Source organism: Typopeltis vanoorti, chromosome 12 (assembly GCF_054136105.1).
Source record: "Typopeltis vanoorti isolate ZY-2024b chromosome 12, IOZ_Tvanoo_1.0, whole genome shotgun sequence".
In the NCBI taxonomy this organism is placed as follows: domain Eukaryota; kingdom Metazoa; phylum Arthropoda; class Arachnida; order Uropygi; family Thelyphonidae; genus Typopeltis; species Typopeltis vanoorti.
The window spans coordinates 114,336,749-114,361,064 of record NC_143560.1 but is presented as its reverse complement, the minus strand read 5'-3'; the positions used below and the strand labels follow the sequence as shown (position 1 = coordinate 114,361,064).

Here is a 24,316-nt window from a genome sequence, read left to right as displayed (position 1 = left end):
CAACCAATTAGTCACTGGTTCGAATCCCACTGCAGACATTAATATTCTTAGGAGTGAATTTCACCACTCGGTGTGATATCCCACAGGAAGCACAAAGTGGCGTGAAACAATTCCATGAGCAGGTTTTCCGGATTATGTAAACAATATAAAAATAATAATAAATAAAAAGACCATTAGTGCCCGTGGCACCAATGTTCTATATGTGGGAATCATCAGGTTAAAGTGTGTAGCTATAAATCGATAATCTGGTCTGTTCCACAAAACGAGAGGACAGAATTGAATCCCATACCATCCAAATTATCAATTCATTACTAATCTCGAACTCGACAATCAGCTTCTACACCACCTGGACGATTTCAACTTAATGATCACCAGATTCACAACCGACACAGATATCTCAAAGATGTCATTCATACAGTTTCTTTTGGATGTGTTCTACAGAAATATCTCGAGTATCGCTTTCCGAAAGAGTTAGTATTTTTTTTCTCATCCTGCATTTTGGGAAGTCTTTCCTCTATGGTCACTCAATAAGCAGCTTTCTTCTCTTGTACATCAATAATCTTTTCTTTCGGTGACTACAAAATCTCGTTAACAGTTTTCGTGAAGAAGGTACTCTGCATTCCTTATCCCCGTTTCAAAAAGCATTCAGTGTACAAACCAACAAGACTATAATTATTATGATTATCTGTAATTAGCTTCTATATCAACAAAGAGGACATACTTCACTCTATTAGTCTCCACTAACCGCCACACTATATTCATACCATTCAATTTAGCAGCCAGTAAAAGACGATTTACCGAACGAAAAAGCAAACCAAACATTTTCTTTGCCACGAAAATGCTTGCTAAGAGTTCTATAATTAACTTACGTTATGACTGGTTTAAAAGTTTAAGTAGCACCAACTCAAGGATTTTCGCAGACTACACCTAAGTACAACTTTTACGCCTCAGACTCAATATCAGAAAAATGACGAGCAACATTTTACTCCATTACTCTATGAGTGATCAACACTGAGATACTGAGAATGACTGCATTCAAACTGCACATCTGGGCGACCACTCAATGTAGCAGAGGATAAAATAAATAAGGGCTCAGTTATTCTCTAAACTTTTATTGGTAGCTCTGTGATCTTACGGTCAATATAGATTTTAAACCTGCAATAGATGACACTGAAAGGTATTCTGATCGGAGCGGACCTGAAATTAAACACACAATGCCTAACTTTCAACTATGAGGCTTTTGTCCTAACAGGAGTGCAATACATAGTACAGTTCAGCTTCTGATATGAAAAATATTATCTGTTTTGCAAGTGCAATATTTACTAAGTTCGTTTATATATTTGTTTAGTTTTTTTTTAATATATAAACGAATTATAAACAAAATGTTAATTTTTTTGTTTATAATTTTTATTTAATATGAGACAAAAATCATTTTAAGTTTGCTCGCCTAAACAAGGCTTCCCAAGTGACCGCATATTTCGCCTATATGATAGATTCGTCTCAGGGTTAAGTTACGAGTTTTGGAATTATTAAGTTAGGTTCATTCCATTCCGTCCTTACGGATGGTAGGGTCAGCTATGCTGCCATACTAGGGAAGTGATTTTGAGCAAGGTGGTTTCCCGTTGCCTTCCTTGCTGTGCTGTCCTATGGCTGTATCCTGTGTGTTCACGGATCCGGTTTGTCTGTTTGCGGGATGAAAAACCAGAGAATAAACTGGGGGAAAACCCTACTGTTCATGTCCAAGACCGGCTAACTCGACTATGGCTGAAGAAGATCCTTAAGCTCCTCACGTATCCGACGGGAATCGAACCTAGGACACTCCTTCCCCAGGCATATGGTTGCGAAGCGCACAGCCACTAGGCCAACTGCACGTGTCTGCGCGGTTTAAAGTTGTTTTAAGGTTACTGCAGAATCGTGGTTAGTTTAGTGTAGGAGTCCTGAGGGGATGTTATGCGCAACAGAACGGAGTCCTAAGTTCTACAAAAACGCATGATCCTGAGAACAAAGGAGGTCATTTCTATATAAATATTTTATTATTCCATGAAAAAATCTTTTGATGTTAGTATGTTTGTATGATAAGTTTTTCTTCTTTTCCACTAGTATCAAGGAAAAAAAAAAAAGTAATAAACGCAATATTATTATTGCTATTCTATGCGTTAGGTGCAGGTGTCCCTTAAAATGTGTGGTGTGCACGCTTCTTGCGACTATTAAGAAATCCACTATTGCCTCTTTCAATTTCTTGAAATTTTGAACTTCTGTAAGCCATCCATTATTAAATATAAGTGTTGTTACCATATTATACAGAATATATACTTTTTTTTTCTTACTATCACTAACTCATATCACGATGGAAAACACGATCAGTTATATAACTTGCTTAAAACGCAAAAGAAAATTATTCCGTAGCAGACTAAATTTTTTCGCCTATTGGTTGTTCCTTTTCGTTTCAAGTCCATACATATATAATATAAAGTTATAAGAAACAGTTGATTCATATTATATTAATACATTAAATATCTAAATTTACTCTCTTCACTTTAGTCTCTCTCTCCAGATTTTCCGAACTTACTTAACTTTTCAAACTGTTTTACTTCTCTAAAATATGAGGAAGTTACAGATTTACAAATAAAATCATTATTGCTATAATTTCTGTTATGTTTTCGGAGAATGAATAAAAAATAAAGCATTTACCTCAATAAATGCCGTCGTCACGTTTCATGCAGAGGCAGTTTTATTTTGTGCACTATTCAAAATCATCAGACAGAAGGTATGTCCGCATGCTTCACTATTAGAATAGGGGTTTATGAACACCTGCTCTCTTTGTCGGTTTGGTATGTGAGCTTCGATCGTAAGTCGTCCAAGCGCCTCCTGACGTCACCGTGTAAGGATCGTTAGTTATTGGACAAATCTGAAGAGAGATGACGAATGAAGTCTCAAGATTTCAAAACTTATGGAACATCCTGTATAGCTTTCTCCAAAAGAATTTAGCGTGAAACCAAATACACTATGGGTTAGCCTGGAGAGAAGAATCACAAGAAACATTATGAAAAGTAGTATTTCAGATTTGTACATCCCATGTTGTCACTGTTAAAGGAAGAAGCATTTCATATATTTATAAATAATCTATTTATTACTGCAGAATAAACGCTGAAGCAGATTATTAAAAATTTAATTTCCCCTACTCGAAGCTCTGGCAGTCATTCCAAGTAAGGAAACAACTAAAACGACACCCAATTAAATGCAACGTTAGTGGGTTGAACACAAAAGAACAAGAAACAACATTGTAATGCACTCATCATCATCATCATCATCATCATCTCATCCGCTTGATAACAGGTTGAGTCCACTAAGAAGAAAGGTTCTCCACTTATCGCAATCTTTAGCCATCTCGGTCATGATTCTATAGCTGGGCAGATGGGAATGTTCTTTCAGCAACTTTATCCAAGTACTTCTTGGTCTGCCTCTTCTAGGATATGGAAGTCTATGAGAGGGGTCAGTCTCTGGATGTAACCAAACCATCTCAGTTAATGCTTAATGATTTTATCTATTATGTCATCTGGGAAGTTTAAATCTATTCTGACTTGATCATTAGTCTTGTGTTGCATCCAGTGGGTGTTATTAATTTTTCTGAGGCATTTTATTTCAAATGCTTGAAGTTTCTTGATTGGTTGTTGAGTTAATCTCTAGGCTTCTTAAGCATAAGTAGCCGAGGGGATGATAATTGTTTTATATAATTTTTATTTTTCCATATTTTATTTAGTTTATTCATGCTGATCCATCTTAGGTTTAGCCTGTGTTTTACTGTTTCCATATTGCTGAGGTTACTAGAAATGAGACTACCAAGATAAACATATTTATTGACTTGTTTTCCAACGGGTGATTTTCGAGATTTATGGAAATATTTTCTTCTTCTCTACCTATCTTTATTATTTTTGTTTTATGAAGATTTATTTTCATACCATAAGTTTTACAGGAGTCATTTAGAATATTAATAGTTTTTTCTAACTGGGATTTAGAATCTTCCAGGATAATGATATCATCGGCGTATTTAATGTGATTAGTGTTGGTACCATTGATTTTTACACCTGGTTCATCAGCTATGATTTTACAGACTTCTTCTAGGAAGATGATAAAGAGTTGAGGTGAGAGAGGGCAATCCTCCATCACACCTTTCTAAACACTGAAATCCTCTGTTTTAATGTTGTTCGTTTTAACAAAAGCTTTGGTGTCTCCGTAATAATTTGTAATAAATTTTGAAATATCTGAATCCATTTTTACGTTTTTTAAGATAGTGATCGATTCGTTTCTATTAACTGAATCAAAGGCTTGCTTAAAATCTATAAAACAAAAGTATGTGGGCAGGTTGTATTCCCAATATTTTTCTGCTATATTATTAATGATGAAGATGTGGTCTATAGTGGATTTATGTGGCCTGAATCCTGCTTGGTTTTCCTTTGTTATGGGTCTTTAATTTTCACATATTCTTTTGTCTCCTTTTTTGTGAACTGGTATAATAACTCCTGTTTCAGTTATGTCAGTTGGAATTACTCCAGTATAAAGAATTTGATTAAATAATTTCATTAAGAAGTTAATGTCCTCCTTGCCACCATATTTCCATAGATATTTCATCTTTGCCCGTAGCTTTCGAAAGTTTAATTTGGTTTATTGCATTTATAATTTCTGCTGCAGTTATGGGTGGTGCCTTTTCATAGATCATGTCTTCTGTTATACTTTCCTCCTCATATTCTTTTTGAAATAATGTTTGATAATAGTCCTTCCAAATTGTTTTAATATTTTGTATTGATCCAGTATCTAGATTGTGTTTATCTTTCATTGTTAGTGGTTTATCTTTATAGATCTTAGTTAATTCTTTTATAATTTTATATACAATTTTATTGTCATTTCTTTTATTAGCTTCTTCGCACAATTTTGCTTTTTCCTCCAACCAATTATTTTTAGCAGATATGCACATTTTATTAATTTTGTTTTTAAAATTCTTATAATGTTGTTAATTTTCTTCTGTATTTTTTATATTTAATATATACTTTGCTGCTCTTTTTTCTTCTAAAGTATTTAAAATATCAGGGGCTATCCATTCATGATTTGACCTTGATGTTGTACCAAGTATGTTTCTTGCAATACTTGTAACAATTTTTTTACCTTGATTCCATGTATTTTCTATATTATCATAGGTTAATCGTCTAAGCTCATTTCCTATTAGTGTTTGATAGTTGTCTTGCATAAATTTCTCTTTCAGTTTTGACAGGTCCATTTTGTTGATAAGAGCTCGTGATTTACAGTATTTGAATTTTAGTTTAACTTCTACCGCAAGCAGTTCATGGTTAGTGTCGAAATCTGGAGTTTTTAAAGTTCTAACATTTTGCACTGATGATTTCCAATTGCGTTTGATTAAAATGTAATCAATACAGTTCTTTATTGCACCATCTGGTGAGGTCCATGTGTATTTGTGGGAAGGTCCATGGGAAAAAAAGTGTATTACAGATAAATAGATTATTTGCTTTACAAAATTCTAATAATCTCTCTCCTCTTTCATTTCTGTTATCAACTCCAAACCTGCCCAATCACATCCTCCATGCCTGGGGTGAACTTCCCAATTTTGGCATTAAAATCTCCCAACACGATTAATATATCTTTCTCATTAGTCTTGTCTATTAAATCTTGCAACTCGTCATAAAAGGTGTCAATTTCTTCATCTTCATGTGGCTGGTCAGGAGCGTAGATTTGAATTACTGTATTGTAAAGTGAACATTTTTCTCTTTACCTTTTAATCTAATAGCGATTATTCTTGGGCCATGTGGTTCTATGGCCATGACTGCATTTTGTAAAATGTTATTCACTAAAATGGCGACTCCTTCTCTATGTATATTATCCTCTCTGCCTGAGTAAAATAGTTTTTACTCAGGCAGAGTGGATAATATATATTTAATATATATAGTTAAACCTGAATTTAGGTTTAACTCCTTCTCCTGTCCAGTGGGTTTCAGCCAAGCTCACAATATCCCATTTAATACTAGCAAGTTCTTTTTCCATCAGATTCGTTTTCCTAGGTTTTAGCAGTGTCCTTATCTTTAAAGTTAAGAGATGAGAAACTCTATTGGCTGACCACATAACATCCTTCTCGACTGCTCCCTGTGATCTAGGAACAGTCGCGTCGGCTTCCTCGGACGCAGTAACGTTCTCTTGACACAGTGGAGATTCCTGATTCATTGGGTTTAATAGCAAAATAATGCAGTCAGCTTGCCACTAAGAATCGAAACAAAAAAAAAACTACTATAAGAAACATTATCTGCACAAAACGATGTTAAACATATCTGGCATTGATTAACGAGATGCCGGATCATACTCTGCCTTTGAAACCTTGAAACAACATCATGAAAACCCGTCCAGCAGCAAGCAAATAACATTAACCAGTAAGAAAAAAAAAAAAAAGACTATACTCCATTCTAGGATTACAGGAAACGATACCATCATTCACAAAGCACGATTCTTCACTTGGTCCAAAAACAAATCTGTCACTATGGCCGCCAAACAGAAAGAAACCAGAACTACGAGTTCTCTGCAGTTAATCAAATCAACCAACAATGGTCCAAAAATCAATAGCATCACACTCAAAAATATAAAACACGCAGCCCTAGGTCAAATAATATTAAAAACAGTAAATAAAATACAGTATTTGAAACTCCCAAATGGCTAAAGAACACCTTAATCATACTTAGATACAAAACGAGAAACGAAATTCAATAAGCAACCACAGATCCATAGCAATATTACCAGTTCTCAACCAAATAATGGAGCGGATCGTCTTAAACTTGCTACATATAAGGAAATGTTCATATAATTCGAAAAACACAATGAGGTTTCCAAAGGAATCTAGGAGTAACAACTCTCTCTTGGAGGATTTACTGACCTAATTAACCGCCTTAGATAAAAACAAAATCGTCATGCTTATTGACCTGTCTAAAGCATTTGATACACTGAAACAAGCAACTCTCTTGGAAAAGCTAAAACATGTTGGAATAAGTGGATCTCTCTACACATGGTTTAGAAATTACCTCATAAATAAAAAAATAACACGTATCGCATCATCCTGCAATGCAGAGTTACCAACAGCCTGTGGCGTTACACAGGGAGCTACTCTCTCTCTCTCTCTCTCTCTCTGCTCCTCTTCTCTTCAACATCTGTATGCTCTGACGATAATCAGCAAGATCTTGCCTCTAAGAGGTAGCAGATTATTGTCAACGAAAATGTGAATCCGACGAGTTGGATTTACATTATACACATATACACACATACAAAGCAATCCAGCACTTAACATCTGCTTTACAATCAGGGATCTAAAAAAATAGAGAATGCCGACTGGTTGAGCCTCCGCAGCTCAGTTGGTTTTGACGGAGTCCTTTGGTTGGTGAAACATGGGATTAAATCCCGTCTGTGACGCGAAGAACCTTTATCAGGACTTTTCATTCAAAAGGCGAATTAACTGGTCTCATAAGGTGGTGGAGGGTTGTTTCTTTCGGAAACACGTGTTTTTCGCCTCCCTCAAAACAGGTAAACCGGTCACGTTAACATAGACAAGAAGGCAACGGGGCACAGCTATGGGATCTATTCATACTGACGTAAGCACTGCCCAAGCAAACATGCGACGTGACATAAATCTGATCACAAACTAGATCGCCGTAAACAACATTCATTTAAACTCCGACAAAAATAAAATAGTGATATTCAGAAACTCACTGTGCCAGCCAGCTGACAATAAGTATATAACAATCCATCATCCACCCTTCTGTGAACACGGCACATCCATCAGTTAAACCAGCAATATAACACATGTCGAAACAATACGACAATACCTTGGAATATATCTTAATGAACATGAACTAGAAAAGCTGCATAAAACACCCACAAAGCAAAATCCGAAGCAAGCTGTATGGATTGAAAGACAGATCCTACACACATAAAAGCAAATGTACACGGGGTATTATATGAAAACATATTACGATACCCTATAACTTACTCATTCTGAGCAGACTATAAACTAAATAGATAAATATCACCGCAGTATAAAATGATAGAGTTAATCTTCTGGAAGCAAAGAGATCATGCCAACTTTATATGCACTACAATGATATCCCATAAAATATTAACGGCCAAACACCTATGCCACTATGTAGTTATGATAAAGCATTATTTTGATGCTAATTATAGAATGGCTAGAATCACGCTCAGACAACCATTATATCATTCATAAATACAACAGTCGTTATGGTAAAGCCCTACCCCCATCACTTTTATGTTCTAATAGATATGTTAAAAAAAAAAAAACATTTGATACCTTCCAAACTACAGTACTCTGAAAAGAACCTTAAGATTGATAATGTGAGAGGGAAACACGCACTCATAAAAACTTTATCAGGGCTTTTCAATCAAAGGAGAGTTTAACCGGTCTAAAACAGCTTCCGGAAACTCGGGTTTTTCGTCTCCTTCAAAACAGGCAAACCGGCCCTGTTATTAACACACATTTTTTTTTTTTTTTTTTTTTTTTTTAATGTTGAGCTCATACACGAGTGGTTGGTCGATCAACCTATAGTATATCAGTACCGTGTATCTACAGGCATAATGCTATTAAACACTAAAGGCAACAAGAAACCACCTTGTTCTATAATAATTCCCTAGTAAAGTAACATTGCTACATTCCGCGCGGTTAGTCTGGTGGCTTTGCGCTTCGCAACCATATGCGTGGGGAAGGAGTGTCCCAGGTTCGATTCCCATCGAAGACGTAAGGAACTTGAGGATCCTCCTCAGGCATAGCCAAGTTAGCCGGTCTTGGGCGCGGGCAGTAGGGTTTTTTCTCGCCAGTTTAGCTGGCCTTTTTCATCCCTCAAGCAGGCAAACCGGCCCTGTGAACATACGCTTCTACAGCCAAAAATATATCCCCCCCCACACACACACGCAGACTAGGCGACAGGTCGGTTGGGATTGGTAGTAACAAGAAGTCGCATCTAAGTAACACGCGGACCCTTCATAGAAGCGGGAATAACGCGTAGTGAAAGAAGAAAGTAACATCGCTAAACAACCAGCCATTAGGTTGAGCAAAAGACATACCAACTGGTTGTTTTATATTATGACCGAAGCAACCAGAGATATGAGCGCAGTGCTTCTTAATGGGTTGGGTTCTTTTTGCAGGTGGTGGCAAGGTTTTTCCTGCCACCACGGTATAAGACGGCTAACTGACATTCAGATAAAAAATAAAATAAAATAAAATAAAAATTATAAATGGTAACACTTAATATCTAATAATTAGTGCTAGCTTAATAGGATAACTGAACTGGGTTTATTGGTCGGAATTTGATACAACTGGTAACCAACTAGTTTCGCAACTTGACCAGTGGCTTCATCTTGGTTTTAATGAACATACAAATATATACTAAAAACAAAAAGCTTTGATTATGAATCAATACATAACTGTAAAAATACCGAATGCATAGGAACCGTTATACAATATAAAAACACGTGGAGCGTGGATGCTGGCACATGGTCAGTCATTGTTCAGCAGGTACGCTCTATAGTTTAGTCACGAAATTAAATTCTGATGTGTTGAGAAATCTTATAAGTGAATTCCTAATGTCACATAGGATCATCCCCTGGTTCCTGTTCAGGGTACCTTGCATAACAGACAAGCCAGCAAGAACATGCGCAATTAATAGACATAATATATATATATATATATATATATATATATATATATATATTATGGGAAATTTCTCTTCCCTCCCCCTTCCAATTCTTTGAATTCAGTAAAGGATTCTGTTTCATAAATAATAATATTTAATTCAAATTCTTTTTGCCAACAAAATAACTTAACTCTTTTAAAATTCATTTCGCTGACATGGTCGTTCCCGTGGTTAGAATATCCTTTTTAACTTAATAGTTGCGAGTTCCGTAGGCATGAATGTTTGTGAGTATCTTGTAACAGACTAGTATGTGTGTGTGTGTGTGTGTGTGTGTGTGTGTATACACAGTTTTATATATATATATACAGTTGACCTTTGAACAACGCTGGTTTGAACTGCGCGGATCCATTTAATAAATAAATATGCTGGATATTTTTTTTTTTTTTTGGAGATTTACAATTTGAAAAACTGGCAGATGAACCGCGTAGGCCAGAAATATCAAAAAGAAGAAGAAGAAGAAAGAGAAGAAGAAGAAGAAAGAAAGTATGCCATGAATTCATGAAATATATGTATATACTAGTTCTGTTTTATCATTTACTTCTATAAATATATATAGATCTATTATAAAAAGTTAAGATTTATCAAAACTTACGCACACAAATCATTCGCTGTCGAGAGAAATGTAAATAAACTTAAAGATGCAATATTAAATCACCATTACATAAAATTAACTGTTATTAATTAATTTGTTACATTTATTTAATTAATTAGAATAAAATAATTTATAACGATTCATTCATTACTGTATAGTCTTTGCTACCGTGAAACAATCGTATCGATCGCATTAGGCTACCATAAAGCAATCATATTGCTGCTGCTTCGTATTTTTACGAAGTTACGCTCTGATTCTTTTATATCCATTAAACATCTGAGTAAATAAAGCTAAGTTCATGAAATTGTAATATAATTATATGACTTCATTTTTTCTGAATGTTCTGAATTTTAGTAATTGCCTTAATAATACGATTCTTAAACTTAATTAGGTTCCCTATCAATCGCAATATCCAAATTCTTGTATTCATTAACTGTTTCTAAAACTTCCATTCAACTTGAAAAGACAGGTCTTGTGAACTCAAAGAGCTATACAAGCTCGTACAAAGCAAGTTTTTAAAAACTTCCATGCCCACAGTGAGATTCTAACCACTGTGGGCATGGAAGAGTGAGTATGCTATTCACTGGAGAGGAGGTATGCTATTCACTCTGCCAACCAGGTCGGCAATTGTTTGTTCCTTTAAAAGCTATATTCTTACCAATAGCACATGCTTACAGTTGTCCACGTTCAATTTGAATCCTACGTCGATGTCCACTGTTCCAATCTTTTTAAGCTGATCGTCTAAAGTTTCTGGTCATCCGAGCAGTGGATTATTCTACTCAGATTCATGTCATCAGTAAAGACAGAAATTTTAGTTTTAATTCATTAAAGTAATCGAATAACCACTGTTCAATTAATTTCGCCTACTTCCTTTCTTTTGTTGAGTGAAAATCCAGTCCATAGTTTTACTGATGAGAGTGCATTCACTCCACTTTTTCATTTAACAATCGACGTGAGATATAAATCAACAACCATTCTTTAGTGAGATCTAACAATCTTGTTATCTTGAATGCTTGCAAAAATTCAATCCCATTTCTTGCAAAAAGAATTTTCTTGCAATCTTAATGTGGAAAATCTTACTCAGATCTCTGGATAAGACGATTCTCTTCTTAGTATAACTCTAATCTCCAATCTTGCTTGTCATAAACAACAGTCATCTCATTAGCATTCCAGGAACTGTGAAACTATTCATTCCCTTTTGTTCATTGCCCAAAGGATACAATGTGCAAGTTTTCATAGCGCATGTCAACATGATTCTTCTTCTTTTCTTCAGCTTCCTGTCCATTTATACTAATGTACTATAGGTTAAATAATCTTTCATGTTTTGGGATTACTATTACCATAATGATAGCATTTTTATTTTTATAACAAAAGAACCGATAAAGTATACACTTAAACAGAACGACACAATTTGATTGCTTAAGTTGCTGTTTTTCAATTAATGTATTATCATTGATTTATTGCATTCAAGCAATCATTCTGCATCTGTATCCGGATCATCTCTTATTACAGTGATCCATATAAACCAAGAGGTTTATATGGATTGGCCTACAAAATTTACTTACATAGTAAATTGTGTAAGCCAATTTTTTTTGTTTTGTTTTTTGCTTTTCTCCGGTACTGTTTTTCAAAAATACAACATAAATATATAAATAATGAAAAAACTGTTCATTTTTGGTCTAAGATTAAAACTGAGAACTTTTATTGTTAAAAGACTATAAGATTTAATGATTACAAGATTTAACGATTATAATGATTATAAGATTATTACTATATTTAATGATTATAAGAGACTAACGCTCTTATCCGCAATATGACCGGTTGGTCGGATGAACTAAAAAAAAAACAACTTAAATCCTTACACCCTATTACTCCACGCCTTTATGGGGCACCGAAGATTCATAAAGAAAATGTACCACTTCGTCCAATAGTTGATGGAAGATCCTCACCTACGTACTTACTAGCAAAGCATTTGGCAAATTTAATGAAAGCAAAAATTAGACAAACAGAGACCTACATTAAAAACTCTCAACAATTTGTGGAAAAAATCAAAAGGATCAAAATATCACAAACTGACATTATGGCTAATTTAGATGTAGTGTCTTTATTCACTAATGTACCGGTCGTAGAGGGTCAAGATTCTAAAAGATCTCTTCCACAGGACATCACCCAGTTGTTTCATCATTGCCTGAAATCAAATTTCTTCAAAGTAAATAACATAGTATACAAACAATCGGAAGGTCTAGCCATGGGTAGCCCCCCCCCCCCCTTCTCACACCATGCGCAGACCTATTTATGGAAAAACTTGAAAAGGATATTTTTTCCACCATTTCACCTAAACCGTCGATTTGGTGGAGATATGTCGATGACATGTTCATCATCTGGAAGGATACCATGGAAAACCTTCTCGTGTTTCTTAATAAAATCAACTCACTACATAATAAGATCAAATTCACTATGGAACTAGAAAAGAACAGAGAACTACCCTTCCTTGACATACTAGTGAGGAATGAAGATAACAATGTCCAACTGTCCATTTACAAGAAACCCACAGATACAGGTAGATATCTACATTATTCGCCCAACCATCATAGATCACAAAAACACAGCATCATTCATATGCTCCGTAATAGAGCCTTAAGGTCTTCTTCGAAAGAAGGAGATGCACAGAGAGAACTTTTTAAACAAATTGCTTTTTAAAGACACACCCCAACAATGTGGAATGAAGTCCCAATATGTGTTCACAGCTATCATTCCATATATTAATTCAGTTTCCACAAAATTGGAGAGAATGTTAAAAGCTCATAACATCACAGTGGTTTTTAAACCAACTACCACGATCAGGCAAGTCTTAAGATCTCCCAAAGATGAGGTACCTTTCTTTAAATTTACTGGAGTATATGAAATTCCATGCACGTGTGGCCTTTCTTACATTGGACAGACCTCTAGAAGTTTTGTAATAAGACAGAAGGAACGCGGGGGGGTGTCAATCACAATAGAATCATCACATCTGGTTTAGCTCATCATTTCTCAACATCAAATCACGTTACAGATTGGAAAAACAGTTCTATGCTTTACATCGATAATGACTACAGACACAGAACTTTCAAAGAAGCAGCAGTTGTGCTACGCACAGGCAATAATTTAAATAGAAATTAAGGTGCTATTCTTAATGACATATGGAAATATCTCATCAATTCTCTCAGCTCAACAGAACTATAATATGCGAAAAACTACACAACACGTGGTCATGTACCGGATTCTGACTGAAGCCTTCGAACGCATGCACGCCATCAAACACGAATTATCAAATGTAACGGCCTAACAGTTAATAAAGTGTATGTTTTCATGTAACTTGATGCATTTGTTTTCACACCAATACAGCTTGAAAATGCTAGACAGTGGCTAGTGAAGCTTGTTGGCTCTTTGTATTTGTAATCATTAAATCTTATGGTCTTTTAACAATAAAAGTTCTCAGTTTTAATAATGAAAAAAATCATAAAAGAGGTATTTCGAGGGATATCCTCTGACTTATCTTCGGATTACCATGTCTCTTCAAATGAAAAAGTACAATCTGTTGATATATATGTATATTACCGGCCTCGTTGGCAGAGTGGCTAGAGTATCCACCCTCCAACCAACAGGCTGCGGGTTCAAATCCCGCTGTGGACATGGATGTTTGTGATTGCCTTTAGGTGGGAGTGAATGGCATCGCTCGGTGTGAGACCACTGCCCCGCTTATTGGAGGCCTGAAGTGGCTTGAAAAAGTTCCATGTTTGGTCTACAGAGCAGGACTTCCGGACTATGTAAAAAATAAATGAAAATACAATATATATATATATATATAATTGATAAAAATAGACAAAAAAAATCCTAGCCCGGCCATAGTACAAAATGTACTAGTATAGGTGTACAAATTTGTACATCTATACAAAATGTATAAGTGTACAAATAACCTTTTCGTGGGTAAGAGCAACATAATATATAACATATTACTAATATATATAGATATATATATATTATATTTTCCATAATTTTACATTGTGATTTAAGCCATTAGGTATACAATTTAGCTAAATACTAAATTGCCAGCCCATCCTTGTTCGTTCAGTATCAAGGTAGATATCTAACAGGGTGCACCACGATAAGGTGAGCATTGCACATTAGGACAAAATTCCCCAGTCAGTTCTCCGCATTCCTTAAAAGGCTACGAGGAGGTCTCATCTCAGTTATACAGCTTAGACCTTTAAGCAGGAAAACGAACCAGAGGAAGATCAAGATCTACATCATGGTCTTCCTCTGCTTTGGATTGATACAATAAAAAGCGCCTTAAAAGACAGAAATATAAGGTTTGATAATATTGGAGTCATCACGGATAACAGATTAATTTGGAGGAAAATTATTAATCGTAAGTTAGCACTGGCGTAACTTTTTCATGTAGTACTACTATAATTATTATCCTGTACACCCTCTGAGAATACATATCAGGGATGTGATGATGATGATATTTATATTTTTTACATGGGAAAGATACTTCTTTACATATACATATATGTTAACATCCTAACCACTCATTCTAACTCGGGTATTGTTTGACCAGGTATTGCCCTGCTTAATGACAATATGGCCCGATGGATCTGCACTCTTCCAGCAAGACAACACCAGGCGTCACAAGGCTGGCAGTGCACAAGCATGGTTAGAAAACCATAACGAGCATTCTGTCAGCTCCTCTGACTGTCTACTTCTCCTCATATGAACGATATCGAACATTTGTAGGAACATGTAGAGCGTAGCATCTGCTCGGTGGCTGACCTCGTTATTTTGTCTGGTTGGTCCAAAATATCTTTGGACACCTTCGATGATCTAGTCGGTTTAATGTCAAGACGAGTGCAAACAATTATCTCCAGAACACGACATCAGGATAATGGCGATGTGTTAAAACTCACCGTTTTGCTCCTTGAAAAATTCAAGTATTACTTAAGCATGATAAACAGTGGGCACTGTGATCAGGATTGTTCTTGTTCACTACAATGAAGTATAGGTGGCAAATATTTACACATAAGTAGATGTGAATACTTACATTTACTCGAATCTAACATAATGTTTAAAGGATTGCCGAACATTTTTCTGCTCTCCAGAAAGTCTCGAAAGGAACAAGAGAATCAGCACATGCAGGTATAGACTTTTTGATGGTGTTTTCTTCATATTTTGGTTCGCTATCATTATGGACTAGCATGATTTATCAACCCACACGTTCCCCTTCAATTTTTATTTGCGTAATTACTGCAAAATTATCATTATTCGGTAGTCGTTAACTGGCGTTAAAAATTTAAAGCACAAATATACTTTGAATCTTTCAACAAAAAATATTCAGATTAGTTTACTTTTTAATGACATTGATTGTTTTTCATTGTAGATTTTTGAATGGCCGTTTTTTTTTCATATATTTGGAAATGGTTATTAATATTATCCTCATATCAATATAACAGAAAATCTCTGAAAACAAAAATGAATAAAGTTAAACACCGAATATCACATAAGCTTCTTCTGCATACATTCCTTGATTTAATAAAAAGTTCCTTCACCTCCTTGTACATATCTATTCTTGCAATTCTGGCGCTTGCCATTGACCCGCAGGACGATGAGACATGAAACTTTTATGAACCTGCTTGAGAGAGAAGGAAAGAGACAAAGAAGAGGTAAACCCAACTTTCAACTTCTGACCAACCGGACTCTCCGAATTGGCCAACGGCTTTACATTACGTGCAATAGCAGGTCACTAAACGGCTGTTAGCAAACTTCGCTTTCACTGACAGTTAACTGTGCAGAAGTCACATGAATAAATAAGGCTTTGCAGCCTTCAACATACCCGATGCTGCTCGATTAACAGTTTCAGGTGGGTTATCATATCTTTAAGAATAATGACTTGATAAGACATTCTTTCGAATAATTTGTTCCATAATGAGTTCATGATTCTATATGAGAAATCGTGGCAATGACACTCATACAAGTCTCAAATTTTCAAGTGGGTAAGCGGACAGCAATTATTCCGTTTAGTTTAGCTTTCCATTTTTGCTTATTATTATGTATTGCCGGCAATGCATAATAATAAGCAAATATTTAATAATAATAATTAGTATGTCGCGAATACTAATTATAATAAATACATAATATTATGTATTTATTATAATTAGTACTTATAATTGCTACTATAATTATCGCGAATATACCCATTTTGTAAATATGGAAACAACAATAATTATGTTTATTTTAAGGTATCTTAACAGATTAATATCCAAGAGTGAGATGCAGCGAATTCTGTTTGAACGATTACTTATGAATGCTCTCTATGAAAAGCTACTTTGCTTTTTACAGAAGCACTTGTAAGGTTAATATGACACACATCAGTGGGTGCATGAGGGTAAGTAGGAACCAACCACAAATAGCCATTTTAGAAGAGAATCGAAGAATCGTTAATGATTAAGAGTTACATTTCTGGTAATACTTAATACACCTTGTTTCCTGCAGGTAGGTTTAGGAGCATTTCTAGTCTTTCTCCAGTGATATGAACAGTTGCTATCGATTATAGTTGTCAAAGAGAGCAGATGGTAGTTACATATCTTTTTACTTTCCTATGAAGACATGAAGACAGAACACAGTCATCTGTAAGAACAAATTATTATTTCCCCTATAATCAGTTTTAGGAAAACTTCCGCCACCTCACCCCGTCAAACCAATAGAACAATCTCAGCTATTTTGAAGAGATAACTACATATTATCATATAAGTTGAGGCTTTTCGAGAACTACATTAAAGTTCTAATCAGAAAGTACACCCCTTTATAAAGAAATGAATTCGTCTGTTCGAACAACCAACTGTCTGAAAGAGTAAACGGTATAACTGATAACGATCACGTATGAAATTTGGCAACATTAAATTCCTGAATATGTCATCATTACACGCCCTTTTCAGCCTGCTTTTCAGAAACTCGTTATCAAGTTTCTTCTTTCTTCTGAATTTTCTAGTTTTCCATGGTAGTAATATACTATATATATATATATATATATATATATAATACTGCACTGGAGAACTGGTAAAATCAAAGTTTCTTTCTATGTCCAGTGATATGTATGCATACACTGAATCATCATAATTTTACGTCCGGTTCATGTGCTCTTTTCCCCTTTTACCTTTTCGATGAAATTTTTACATTTGATTTTAAGTAATTTTTCTGCGCATACTCCGCGAAATCTTTTGTGTATGCACATCAGTAAATAAAGCTCGATATGAATTAAATTCATTAATTTCTCATCAATTTTCTGTCCATTTGCAGTAGTAATGTACTATAAGTTGAAAATCTACCATGTATGGGATTACTGTATAAAAAAAACGTCGACGAACAGGTCAAGGAAAAAATTCCATACGTAAACTAGTATAGAGGTTATCTGTAGAGTCATGAAACTCATTTTGTGTGGGGGTGCAGGAACAACTAGCATAATGGACAGACGAAAGGCCGGTCTTTTTCCTCCCAGAAAACTGACGCTGAATGCCCAGTGATAATTACTGGTTTCTAATTAACAGGCTTCGAGCCATAGTTGCAAATTCCAAGCAAACATTCTACATGTGTTTCGGTTATATTACAGAAGATGCAGTATATTAATCTTTGCTCCAAACATTATTTCATTTATAACAATCAAAAATAGAGCCAGTTAAAATTATATATGTAACTGCAAACTAACAGTGATTATAATACGAGCCTATGCTTTAAACATTCTGGCTGTTCGTCCATAAAAATGCAATATTTCTGTTGTTCAAAATTCATCAATTACATTATCAAATATGCACAGCCATACTCCGTTAAAATTTGTCATGCTTAAATTTTATAAATGATTGCCATGGATTATTTTTGAAACTTCTTTCTTAAGTAATATTAACGGGGACAGTCGGAAAATGCAGTGCATTTTGATGTTCAGATAACATCTCAAAAGATGCGGTCCCATGTCAGCAGGCAACGCACAAAGAATGTTTAACGACTTCATACGAAATATGCTACTCGCACGTAAAGATCTTGGTCAGTCTCCAAACAAATAACCAAACTCGTACGTTTGTATTTTAATACCCGGTTATAAGAACTCTTACCAATTCAGTTGAATCACAGAATAAATCCAGGACAGTACAGAAACCAAAATCGAATGAAATATCCTGTGTCAATTCAAGAATGATATGCCACTCCAAAATAGAACCGTTCTTCGTTTATCCTCATTGTTTGTTAGATAAACTTTTATTAGATAAATTATTAGAATAAGTGATATATATATTCTGTCCAGTGGTCAGAGCATCATCTTGCTTATTAGAGACCTGAAATAGCATAAAAACATTTTATCTCTAAAGCAGAATTCCCAATTGCCTAATCCTTAGGCAATTGGGAATTCTCCCAAGGCAACAGCGATGTACAAGTTTATAACCTTTCGTGAGTGAGATTATCATACGTATATTAGTTTAACTAGCATAACTAACGTGAATTGTTTCTCATTTATGGTGAAGAGAAGGCTTATACTTATGTCCATCTCATGGTGTGATCTAATCCCTCACCAATCCTCCATTACCACAAATCACTGTCAATGATAGTGTGCATCTTTATTTGATAGCTGTTGCTTGCTACTTCACGAAATATGTTCCACGTAGAGAGGAATTTTCTGATATTTAAATCATCAGAATTGACTTCACAGCTCAGCGAATATCTCGAAACCGTGTTCTTTTAAATATGTCTGTGTGCAAGACAAATATCTGTATCGCTACTAGGATAATACTCCAATGCAAGACCTAAGTTAGCATAATTACATTGCATCTAATAGCATTATAATACAAAAACACGTTAAATAACTAAAGAAATAAAAACGACAACGGTAATATATTACTAAAAAAGCCCTTTTACTAAATGGCTTTTTTTATTTACTTTAGAGCTGTATATGAAACCATCATGGCATTTTACTCTTAAAGATTCGTGATGTTGACGCTGAATAAGCGATGCGTCGGATTTCATGCTAATATAACATGGATAGGAATGGAGATTGGCTGAATGATGGATATCAACAAGTTGTACATGAAGGACGTTGCACAAATATGATACGTTACAGTTTATCTTATATACATACATGTACAGCATAAGATAATGATAACGTGGATGGTCTAATGCATAGGTTGCCAAACTTTTTCGGGCCACCGCCCACTTTGCAAGACATCAATTTTGTAACGCCCCCCATTTTTACAATAGCAAAAAATGAATATTTTTTTTTAAGTATATAAAAAATAGAAGTTAAAATATCCTGTATGACACGTTCAATTTTTTATTTTGCACGCAAGCGCATTTTGTTCGTCCGACCAAGACATTGTCCGAATAATTATAAATAATAATTAATAAATAAAATAATTACACAAGATATAAACAACAAACCTACAAAACATAACCACAGAAAACAGTATAATAAGTTTCGAATAATATTTGCTTTGTTTTTTCCCTCAAGTTAGTAATATAAGTTAGTACTAACTAGGCTAACTAAAATTTACGATTTCATTTCTTTCTTGCCATTATTATTTTTATTCGTAATATTAAATTATATAAAATTGGGTTTATTTTTGTACAAATCAATTAGAAAAGTGGTTTTATATATTTTATATATATTTTGAGATGAAATATAACGAATATATTTGCTACTGCAAACATAACCTATTATACACACATATATACATGCTCTATTTTCTCATTGACATAGAAAATTGACATCTATTTCTATCTGACATGGTAAATTTTCAAATGATTAAATAATTGAAATAGAAAATTGATAAAAAAATTGATAATTGTAAGACGGGCATAAGATGAATTAAAATGCAATATTTAAATTTTAAATGATTATCTAATCGCAAAATCACGAAAATAATTAATTTTTAAATATATATTATTCATTGATTCTATAAAGAGCCACCGACCCCTAGGCCTGAACGTCCCCAAATGCTTCTGATCCCACTATAGCCCCCCCCCCCCCAGAAGGCTTCAGTGCCCACTGGGGGCGGTACCGCCCACTTTGGGAACCTATGGTCTAATGCATTCCATTGTTTGCATGTGATAACAGAAAATGCAACTCTATGATAACACTGGTAAAGAACTTAAATTACGGATTACCCTGCAAAAGCAAAGAAGATAGCACAAAAAAAAACTGCAGTAACGAAAAGGATGGTTTATTCTTCTGCCGCATAAGGATTTAAACTTGTGAGGATATTCTGAAAAGTGTCCAAAGATATTAATAAAGTACATCAGAACTCTGAAAAGTAAGCTATTAGAAATGAATAGTGATATCAGCTGAAGAGCTTCGCAGATAGAGAGAAAATAAAAGAAAACAAAAATTATATGATAAAAATGTATAACTTGCTGAGAAGAGCTAAGAAGATTTAATACGGAAAATGAGGAGAGAAGAATGGAAAACAAAGCGGCATTCCTGATAATTTCCAAAACAGTTTTTTTTTTGAGGAATTTTTTAAAGTAAATTTTTGAAGTGCTGGGTGATGTAAACGTAGAGACACTGAAGTCGTCACGATAACAATGCATAAAATTATTGGAAAACAAAGACCAGTACATCGTGATGCTATATATAAACGGAAATGAATGACAAAAACTGATCATGTACACCATAACGTTATCGCACAATGGTGTGCTTCTCTCTTTTGTTATACTGTGGCGCCACCAGCAATCAATATTTTGAAAGCCGTTGCTTTTACCATTTACCATTCTGAAGACTAATCGGTGGTGCTTTTAGCAAATACTTTTTTTGGAACAGATCAATAAACACTGATTTTCATTTTGTAATAAAGATAAGGTTAACTTGATCTAGTAGCTGTTAATATTTTTTTTAATCTAACCAAAACAACGTTACTAATATCCGTTTAAGTTTCGAATATTTAATTTGGGAACTTTCAGTTCCTTAATTAAATATTCGAAACCTAAATCAGCAGATGATGATGTGAGTGGACAGATAGTAAGTTTTCATTCACAATACTAACTGGATTAATGCATTAATGTAAGCATTTTAATCAATAAATCAGTTTTAAACATCCTTTGTATGTGTGTGTGGGGGGGGGAATTCTAGAAAAAATGTAAATGTGAGAAAGACGCATCTAAAGCAGTATTGCATATCGTAGAAATGTTAATGTGTTAGAAAGAGAAACTCTCAGTTTTTAAAATTATCAACTTCTGTTCTGTTTAATTTGAACAGAAACGGAATTCAACTATTGATTTATCTAATGATTTCAAAATATGGTAGTGTGGAGGTTACCTCGATCAAAAATATTTTTTAAAAAAAAATGTCACCTAAGAATTCAGGGATAATCAAATGTGACCTCAAAATTCAAAATTGAAATACTTATTTTATATTTAGTGTTCAAATTATTGAACAAAGCTTGATTGTGGATGCAAAGGCTTTTGCGTCATATCCTACATTAAGTTACTCGTATTAATGTTAACAATTAATGCATTATTAATTTCTGCACCAAAATGCAGAGCATGTGATTTAATTTGTATTTTATTTCTTTGCAGGAGGTGTAAAACATGGGTCTCTCCGCTCCAATACTGTCAGTAGTAATAGTATGTGCAGTATATCCTCAAGGTCAGACATCTGAGTCACTTTATGAAGATTTGGTGGAGAGTAACCTAGAGTTTTCAATGGACATTTTTCGAGAATTATGCGTAAGCAATCCAAAGGTTAACCTCGTATTCGCACCATTTAGTATTTACTCAGCACTGCTATTCATCCACTTAGGAGCACACAATCGAACAGCTGAAGAAATATGCCAAACCCTTCATCTATGTCATCTTGAAATGCCTCGTGTACACGAAGCGTTTGGAGAACTTGTAAAAGGCCTTTTGAACGATAACCAGATAAAGGAATCCCTGCAAACTGCTAATGCCCTCTTTGTTCACGAAGATATTGAAGTAGATCATGAATACGAAAAAGGTATCGATACATTTTATTCTGGCACTATAAAAAGAGTAAACTTCAGCGACACTGAGTCTTCCATTCGGGTAATTAACAAATGGGTGGAACTCATCACACAAGAACACCTGAAGGATTTTTTGCCAACCGTCCCTGGAACGATGACTAAACTTATCATAGTGAATGCTCTTCACTTCTCCGGAGAATGGATGTGGCAGTTTAACCCCACCTTCACAGATCCGAAAGCACACTTTCATGTATCTCCTCTTTACGAAGTTACGGTACCAATGATGGTCGAGAAGATGACTTTGAATTATGGATATAATGTTGAGCTTGAATCAAGCATTATTGAGCTACCATACAAGGACGAACGTGTTAGTATGTTTGTTATACTGCCAGACAACTTAGAAACACGGGAAATCTTTGAACGTTCTTTAAATGCCAGTGTCTTCAGAGGTCTACTGTCCACGATGAAAAAGAGCATGGTGAACGTGAGATTTCCAAAGTTTACAATTAATTCTTCCCCTCCAATTACAAATACCCTGTGGCACCTAGGAATCAAAGAGCTCTTTTCTCCTTCTCGAGCTGATCTTACAGGAATATCTGCTTATGAACGCTTGAGCGTCAACGATGTAATTCATCAAGCGATTGTAGAAGTAGACGAAAGAGGAAGTTCAGCCTCAGCGTCTACAGCTTTTTCCGTTGAGAGAGTGGGCACGTTTGGTGGAAAATTTTTCGAGGCGGATCGACCTTTTGTTTTCTTTATTATAGATAAACATTCGGGGATAGTTCTTTTTGCGGGTAGACTTTTAAAACCATAGTGAACGAAATGATTTCAGAATTATTTAAAACTGGATGAGTGCAGTCTGAAAAAATGTTTCGTTCAAAGTTTTTGTTTTTCTCCCAGGTGGATCACTGTTTCGATATATATATATATATATATATAAATAATAATAATAATAATAAAAACAATTCCACGGATTTCATGATAGTTACTGGTAAGTCGCTAAATTACGTTGGTAAGTATTAAGAAATTTCTTCTTTCAATGTCACTTAAAATATTATATACTGAATATCATTCAGCATTTGGAATTAATTAAAAAAATAACCACTAAAACATTTTCTTTGTAAAAAATCGCTATGAGTTAAAGTGAGCTTTATACTTTTTTACTTATTGAAAGAATTAAAAATTATGTTAACGTTTTAGTAGTATTAATCAGAAAAAACGTCACCCATATTTGAAACGGTAATAAACATGCAGTAGTCCGTTATACGAACTAGACATCCCCAATATTCATGGATGTGTGCTGACAAAACACATACACCGATTGAAAGTTATAGTATATGACTTTCTGTTCAATTGTTCTTAGATTTATATTCCTTCAAAACATTTATTTTGCGATTTTCGGATTTGAACATTAAAAGATAGAGCTCTTCGCTCTTCTTAAACAAAAGTATATGCAAGCAGTGGAATTAGAAAACCATCTATCACCGCAGTCCAGGATGGTTATGGCTTCGATACATGGTATAATGAGAAATAATGAGAAAATTACTATGATAAAATTTGTTGAATGATTTCCTTAATGACTTATGGAAAATAATGAACATATAAGTTACAATAAATGTTTATTATTTTTGTAAGTATGCCTTTTAGATTAAAAAATGCCTTTCATTCAAATTTCAAGCTGTAATTTAAAATGTGGATATTGTCCGCGCTATACACATGTTTGCTGAAATAAATTGAAACCACCAGAAACCAACCTTTCTGGTTGTTGCACGAATCTGGCTTCTCTAATTATACAAAGAACATATTTTTTCACTTTTTAGAATGTCTCTAAAATATTTTCTGTCCACTGTATACAATTTACAAATATATTTGAAAGGATGGCTTGGGAAATCGAATAATTGAAATAATACTATTGAATAATAAGGAGCACTGGTTGAAGAAATTTCTTCAGTTTAATTTTTATTTCATTCTGCTTCACCTTT

The 24,316-nt window shown here is 34.5% G+C and overlaps 2 protein-coding genes across 5 annotated transcripts in view; one reads left to right on the top strand and one right to left on the bottom strand.

Annotated features, from left to right (window-relative positions):
• LOC150101147 (uncharacterized) overlaps window positions 1-24,316 on the bottom strand; it is a 916,082-nt gene that overhangs the window by 879,211 nt on the left and 12,555 nt on the right. The window lies entirely within an intron of this gene.
• Window positions 21,943-23,148, top strand: LOC150101148 (ipis-1-like). The gene has a single exon (XM_090402175.1). It carries the CDS (start codon window positions 21,943-21,945, stop codon window positions 23,146-23,148), a length of 1,206 nt encoding a protein of 401 aa, XP_090258301.1.

Coding starts and splice junctions, on each gene's coding strand:
- LOC150101148 (XM_090402175.1), top strand. CDS start 21,943: ATGGGTCTCTCCGCTCCAATACTGTCAGTAGTAATAGTATGTGCAGTA.